We start from the raw sequence: 8,082 nt of genomic DNA on the forward strand, positions 1-8,082 counted from the left end.
TCCTTAAAATAACTAGGATCCTTATCACAATGCTCATAAGCATCTTCGACCATGTCAATTATGTCACTGTAATCATGACATATGAATCTTTGATTATGTTGATAGTCTTGACACTTTGTAGATATAGAAACAGAGTCAGTTTCACCATGCCAAGTCCAAACTCTATATTTTGCAAGAAATTTTTTTTGAAATAAATGATCCCTCACCTGTTGAAGAGTATGAAACTTCATATTACAACAAGAGATGCAAGGACATCTAATTGACATTCAGTTTTCAACATTCAAAATGGTAAAATTTAATAAATCAGTAACTCTGGTACTATACTCTAAGGACAACCTATTACAAGTTATCCAAGTTCTGTCCATTTCAAATACTTGTACCTATTCATATATTATATAGTGTCAATTTAAGTTTAATAAAATTGCATGATTAATTTCAAATATTTAAAGTTATTATGATTATAACTTCAATAATAAATTCGTAATTATGGAAAATCACTTACAGCTCCTATACTATAAATCAATGCATTACCATAAAGTATAATAATTTTTCTAGTATAGTTATATTAATTTGAAAACATTAATAATAACACATATTTTTTGTGAAAATTACATGGCTTGTGTATTAATTTGAAAACATTCCACTTACAAGTAATCTCGATCAAGTTTAATCACTGGAACATCCTCTAATTGATGCTCCACCGATAAATTTAGGGAGATTAATTAGTAAGATTGGCCTAAATGGTTTTTTAATAAGCCAAGTTAAATTTCTAAATAATGAAGTTTATTAAATAATGATGAATTAATAAAATGAGGATTTTAGGCGTTTTATATAATAACCCTTAATATTGTGAATTTACCAAAATAGGTAAATTTGAGATATTCTTTAATAATAAAATTCTCCTAATCAAAATAAGAAATCCAAAACAAATGTGTCCAAATCCGATATCTACAAAAAAAGATAAAAATCCTAAAAGAAACCAAAAAGAAAAGAAAATATCTTAAAGCCAAAAAACAACCAAGAAAGAAACAGAATTCCAGGCTTGATCTTGTACCATAACTTCTGAAGCTGTTCTAAATTTGATTCATCTCATCTCAAGTTTCGAAACGGTATATTATATGCCCCAAACGGACACATGTAGCCTAAGTTATGCCCTTTGAAAGATAGTATACTCGCAACACACAATTATCCTACATTACTATATTTAAGCAAAACTATATTGCCTGAGTGGAGTTAGAGATTGCAAACACTAATTTTACTAATAAAGATGACATTTAATTCTACACTATTACTAAAACTAATGCAACCAAACAAAAGCTAACATTCAACGAACTACATGTTAGAGTTTGTTTAATAGGTATGTGTAGTAAATTATTGAATTCCAACAAAGCAAGTTTTATACATATTGAGAGTACTCAAGTTTCATTTGATAGATAGTGGCTAGTCAAAGCTGTAATATTCAATTCAACTAAACCCTAAATTCGAATAAAGAAAGCGAGCGAAATGGTCAGAAACGAAGTAGTATCGTAATTGCCGACGACAACGACGATGTTGATAGAGCTCTACGTTGCTTCAAAATACTGTTGAAGGGTGAATCAGAGGCTTGATTTCTAAAATAAGAGTTAAAATAGACTGTAATTATATTTAGGGTTTGTTTTACGCCCTTACAAGGTTAGTGAATTTCGCTAATGTAGTGAACTAGGGAAAGAAGTTTTTAGGTTTCGATTGATGAGAAGAGGGAAAGAGGTTTGATTTAGATTTAGGCTAGTGTAGTGAACTGCCAGGAATAAGTATATGGGTGTGTCGGCCAGCATAGTGAACTGAGGAAAGAAATTTTTAAATTAGGATTGATGAGATGAGGGAAAAAAGTTCGATTGAGATTTAGGCATATTGCTTTTGCTATTGTTTTATGATACTTTTTAAATTTTTAATGACAAAATTTGTCTCTTGAGCTTATACGATTTAGTGGTTTGTGTTTCAAATATAAAAATTTTGAGTTAGAGGTCTTAGGTTCGAGTTGGTAGATTTACAGATTATAATAAATTTTTTTAACCTCTAATACTTTATTGTCAGTAATTTTCTATGTTTAATTTACTAATACACTAGTATCAATAATTTATGATACTTATTTGTTAAAAGTAAAAAATAGTACATATATACACAATTACTGAAACTTTTTATAAAGTGTCAAAAAATTAAGTGTCAATCAATGTCATTTTTGTAATAGCGTTTCATAGTTCATTTTGTGTTTCATTATACTCACAAGTTGCCAACGTGACTTGTTTCTATTTGGAGTTAATATACATAATTTCTTGTACTATTCGTTGTAACTAAAGTTGCCAACATGGCTCGGTTCTGTTTGGATTTAAGGTCCAAGAACTTATTTAAGTGGGATGTACATCACATGACACTCAAGAGGAGAAATTGTCATTTTACTAAATTTTATCACTTATCAGCTCAAATTCTCTCATAATCTCCGTTAATTTAAGCTAGTTAGCTAGGATAAACTTTCATTACTTTAGGATTAATCTAAGGTTGCCATCAGCTGCTGCTGCAAAGCAAGCCACTGGCGACGATTATTATTATGCCTAAGGCAAACTTGGTTAAAGCATCAACTGAGCTTTTTATGAAACAAAAATATGTTGGCTAGATCCACTTTAATGGAGATCCGTAGGGAGACAATTTGTATATAAGAACAATTTTGCCATTACACAAGAGTATCACTAAAATGATGCTTTTGAAGTAAAAGATGTTAACGGATACACCAACTTTGAACCATTTGAACCATTCTTTTGGGTCATATTATGCAGTTCCCAATGTTAATGATTTAAATTTTTATCACAAGTTAAAGAGATTATAACATCCAATGAAAACATTTACATTAAGTATTTCATGCATGCTAGAGATTTGACTTCAAAATTAAAAAAAAAATTCACATGCAGCTAGCTAGGCAACACATACATAGAGAGGATAAGATAATAGCTAACATTGATGAGAATTCAGAAGAGAGAGTTAATGTTGAATGAAACAGCTCAGTAGAGTGCATTAAATTCCATCAAAATAAATTTAAAAAAAAAACAACAGTAATTCGACAAAGGGGAAGTCAATACCCGAACCACCACCCTCTTGCATCTGATTTCACTGACAAGGGTAACTATCTGGTGCGCTCTTGACTTCCTCCATCATTACATCACAACCACACATCACTACACTACACTTGGAACATCATCTTTAATTTGTTGCACAAAATATTAACTAATACTTGTCTTTTCTTATTTACCAAAACACACCCACTTGACTTTCAAAATTACCCTTAACCTCCCCACTTTAGACCAAGGACCACCAAAATACAACAGAACAAAAGTTAGGGTTTCTACCAAAACCATAAAATGCCCTTGGGGTTAAGTGAAGGTAAATTTTTCCAATGGGGAGGTTTTTGGTAATTTTGAAACTGATGAAAATTGGTCTCACCTATTGTTTAGGTGCACCACCACCATCAGGCTCTTGCAAAGACCCTAAAACGGTGCCGTTGTTGTTGTTATCAGGGCACCCAGTGCCGGTGCCGGTGCCGGTGCCGGTGCCATTGCTGAGAGCAGCGGTGATTTGTTGCACAGTGCTGCAAAGATGGCTGTTGATTGCATTAACGCTAGAGAGATTGAGCTTGGCAGATGGGATTGTGCTGCCAAGAACTTGAAGGCCAACAGTGAGTAAACAACCTGCTGAGTTATTTTGTACTCCAATGTTGTTTGCTTCTTCAGGTGACAAACCCATAGAGTTGCCGTCGCCGCTAGTAGTGTTACTCTCTTTGATTGGTTCAACTGGGACTATTACAAACCCTAATGGGAGGAGAGGGATGCAAGATGGATCCTCGCCGCTCATTGCTAGCTGAATTGAATCAACATCAACGGTTGTGTAAACAACAAGGCTGCCAGATTGGTCTGTGCAACACTCTTGCAGCATCAGCTCCACGTGCTGGGATGAATTGCTAGCAACCTGCATGCATGCATTCAAATATATATATATATAAAACAAACTTTCAATCTATTTAGATGACTAACAATGGAAGCCTTACGTTGATTCGGAGAAGAGAGATGCAGTTTCCTGGATGAGAGCCATTGGCAATGTGAGCCACCTCATGCAGGGCATTGCCATTAGAAAGAACATCTAGCTGCTGCACAATCACAATACAAATTTTTATTGACTAACAGAGATCACATTATTTCTTTTTCATTAATATGATGTAAAAATTAATGTTGAATGTAGAAACCTGAGATCTGCGACGTTCATCACGCAAGAGATCGAAGACTTGGTAATGAGGATATGGGAGCCAAGTAGTAGATACAGCACAGAGAATGAGACCATTAGGCTGACCGGGCTCTGTGATTTTCCTTGTTGTGATTCTCACAGTGTCAGCGCATGAATCTGATAATGCAGTCCATGACTGGCCGCTTGCAGTGCTGATATTAACGGAGAATGTTCTTATCATTCTTTGGGATAGTCTCATCAGATTCTTTCTTGCTTCCGGAGATGGTATCACTGTCATATCATTGCCCACACAATTAATTACAAAGAAAATTTAACGCTGATAGGCTAATTAACAAGCGTAAACTTGACCTAGGCAACGGAATGTTTGAGAATTAAGTACCTCCGAGGTCAGGAATGTTTCTTGCCATAAGGCTGGCGACTCTCTCGCATTGCCTTTGCAAGACTGATAACCAGCGAGATGCTCCAAATGCCATTGCACTGTAAACATAGTGACTAAATATCTGATGCACAGGCTTCTCTTCGATCTCTGCGTGCTCAACCCAAGTAACCTGTATAGATATAACACATTATAAAGTGAGTAAACTGTTTGATTGATTTTTTTATTTTATGCATACAACTTGAAAGTTAAGACATGCAATTGAGAAAATTTTACACACCCTTGAGTAACCATTGGGCATGTCTTGAATGATGCAGCCGGAGGGACGCCTACGGTACAGAGGAAAGGAAGGCTGAATGTTGTTGTCATGGAAGCTGTCCATCGGGAAATCAACGACGGCCCAAGTTCCTTCCTCCACATTTTGTTGACAATAGCGGAGAAAATAGGCCTCTCGAGTTGGAACTAAAGGAGAAAGAACTTGCAATTCTGCATACATCTATGCATAGATATCACAAGTACTTAATTAATTACAAATTGAATCAAAAGTATTTCTCCAAGTACTTAATTAATTACAAATTGAATCAAAAGTATTTCTCCAAGTATTGTGCAAGAATTTTCAAATATATTGTACCAGGTGAAGGGAACCACTTGCACTGGAAACTCCCGATGCAATAACTTGAACAGTTTTTGCTCTAGCAACAATTGAAGGAAACAGCTCCATCCATTTATTCTGTAAAATTAAAGTACAAAATTATTTCTAATACAATTATGTAAATGAATGTGAATATGAGAAAAATTTGAACACTTACAGCATCAAGGAAGGCATCAACGAGAGTGATGCTATTCATGATAACAACGGCAGTGTCTCGAGTGGCTTCAGTCCTAAACTCACTTGAGTGTTGCTTGAGATTCAAAGGCCAAGGGAACATTCTCGCATGCTCCTCAAGATTAAGTACTTCCTTTCCGTTTTCATTGCTTCGAATCCAAATAGGTTCAGCTGCATGGCACATCTTAACAAGCTCATTCATGGAAGAGGCGGCTAGCTCCATCGCGAGAGATTTCTCCTCTTCCATCAATATCAGGCCAGTTTCATGATAAGGAGAAGCTTCTAGGAACATTGGCATTGGCATCATACCACCACCATTTGGCATTGGCTCCGCAAAATGCCTCGAATATATATTCATATCCAAGTCTAAAGAAGGAGGTATTAGAGCAGGAGCCGGAGCCATTGCTTGCACTGGCCTGCCACTATATCGCGAGGTAAGACAACAAACGCGTTCTAACTGGAAGAATTTGCAACATAAATTCAAGTTACTTTTATATACGTTGCATCTTTTAAATTTACTAATGAAGAAGTAACATCATATCGTACCTCTTCTCTAAGCCTTGCATTTTCGATGCGAATGTCTTCAAAGGAAATGCCCCCAAGCATGGCAGGACCACCACAATTAGGACAAATGACACTGCGTAGCTCGGCTTGAAGTCTGTAATTCTCACTCTTCAGTGACTCATTCTCAGCTCTAAGCACCGCATTATCAGCTCGGTCTTGTTGTGCCTAAGCAAGATCAACACAATGCACCTTACATTATTTATTGCCTTATCCCTAAATTGTAAATAGCAATAAATTTGTGTACCCTCTGGGGTAGCAAATGCACAGGTAAGGTTTTTAATGCACAAATTAATGTAACACAGACCATGTGTAAGAGAAATACCATATGTTCATGATGATAGGCAAAAAACAATACACTTGTTTCTTAGCCGTCTAGGGCTTGAGAGTTTTTAATGCAAAAGCAAAGAAACGCGTTTTTGTTCTTTTTTTTTTTATCTTTTGGGGAAACGCGTAAAAGTTTTAGGGTTAAACAATACAATGAAAGTGTGCTAACGTGCGCACCTTCATCTGAGTACGGCGGTTTTGGAACCAAAACTTGACTTGCCGAGGCTTGAGGCCAAGTTCTTGGCTCAGTCTCATCCTTTGCTTATCATCTGGGTGTGGACATTCCTTAAACAACCTGCAAAAGTGCAATCAATAGAATAAAAATAAAATAAAATAAAAAAATTGTATTAAAGACAATGAATTTGATAATGCATGAGAATTTTTATTCTTTGACAAAAATTCATTTGCATACGCTTCCATTTCTTGGATCTGGCGAGCAGTGTGCCTGTGGTAACGTTTCTTCTTATTATTAGGCTGTTGCAGCTGATCACTGCTCTCTAGCTCATTCCCAGATTTCTCTTCAACTTGTTCACTCCCTGACCCACTCTCCACGTCCTCTTTACCTCTGAACATCAGCAATCCGTTCTCTTCTTTCTGCCAAAAGAAAATAAATAATCAATAATCGACAACAAATTAATTCTGACGAAACGTAACAATTAGTACATAGAGTGTATAACAATAAAGGGAAATTGTTACTCACAGGAGCAATGGATGGAAACGAATGGAAAGGCATGAAGTTGAAGTTAGGGTTTTGCACCGGCGGCGACGAGAAAAGGGTTTCTGTTGAGACTATGTTACCTCCCATGTTTGGCATCACTTGGCAATCTCCATACATTTTGCTAATTACCAAAATGATCAACTAGGGTTTCAGTTTTTTCTCCTTTTTTTTCCAACTTTCTCTCTTCACTCAAGCCAGTTCCTGCACATTATGTCGTTAGAAACATTTTGTGAGGGGAAAAAAAGAAAAAAACGTAAAAACAAATCTTATCATTCAACTCAAGACCGTCATGAAGACACAAACTAAAGCAAATGCAAGAACTTGTGGAAAATTGTAAATCATATATGTGATGTATGCATATTTTTCCAAAAAAAAAAAAACTAAAATGAGTGTCAGAAGTTCATCATCAAGCCAAGAAATTAACACACCATGAAAGCTAGAGAAAAATATGAGAGTCCCAACAAAAAAAAAATAAATGGAATGAAGAAATAAGAGGAAGAGAAGCAGATACCAAAACCAAGAGTACTGTGTCGGTGATTTTTGGAAATTGAGAAAACAAAATAAGGGGAAAGGAGGAAAAAGAAATCCCTTCTCCTTCTCTGCTGCTTTGTTTTTTTTTTTTTTTCGTTTTATTTGCTTTACTTGTTTTCTAAATCCCCCCTATCTGTGTGTAATAAATTGGTAATTTAATGTTATTACACCGTACGGGGTAAATGGAAACGGATCAAACGCCAGTTTGCGTTTTTGACACGTGGCATCTCCTTAATGGCCAGTGTGCGTTTCCCGAAGCAGCTATAACCCTAAAGTCAAACCTTTTCTCTCTTCTTTGTCCCGTCCCACACGCGTGGGCGCAGAGCGTGTTTCAGGTTTCTGCATAATAGAGTATATTTCTTCTGTCGCGTGACACCAGTCGCTGAAGGCCGCGTGAGCGTCGACAGCTGTACATAGAGAGAGAGAGTTGAAGGGTAGATTTGTGGGGGGAGATTAAAGGAAAGTCAAAGAAAAGGC

The 8,082-nt window shown here is 36.1% G+C and overlaps 1 protein-coding gene across 3 annotated transcripts; it reads right to left on the reverse strand.

The window, feature by feature from the left end:
• Positions 1-2,962: 2,962 nt before the first annotated feature.
• Positions 2,963-7,743, reverse strand: LOC102612036 (homeobox-leucine zipper protein HDG5). Of its 3 annotated transcripts, none has more exons than XM_052442595.1 (12): positions 7,586-7,743; positions 7,057-7,275; positions 6,769-6,950; positions 6,534-6,651; positions 6,015-6,197; positions 5,452-5,925; positions 5,274-5,372; positions 4,923-5,138; positions 4,646-4,814; positions 4,268-4,536; positions 4,073-4,168; positions 2,963-3,993 (listed from the first exon to the last, which is right to left on the reverse strand). In XM_052442595.1, the coding sequence occupies exons 2-12, from the start codon at positions 7,189-7,191 to the stop codon at positions 3,472-3,474; spliced, it is 2,463 nt and encodes an 820-aa protein (XP_052298555.1). In that variant the 5' UTR covers positions 7,192-7,275; positions 7,586-7,743; the 3' UTR covers positions 2,963-3,471. The 3 variants fall into 3 exon arrangements, with proteins under 3 accessions (XP_052298555.1, XP_006471522.2, XP_052298554.1); XM_006471459.4 differs by having other exon boundaries at positions 4,073-4,171; XM_052442594.1 differs by having other exon boundaries at positions 4,073-4,171; positions 7,503-7,711.
• Positions 7,744-8,082: the final 339 nt, after the last annotated feature.

This window comes from Citrus sinensis, chromosome 5 (genome assembly GCF_022201045.2).
Source record: "Citrus sinensis cultivar Valencia sweet orange chromosome 5, DVS_A1.0, whole genome shotgun sequence".
NCBI lineage: Eukaryota > Viridiplantae > Streptophyta > Magnoliopsida > Sapindales > Rutaceae > Citrus > Citrus sinensis.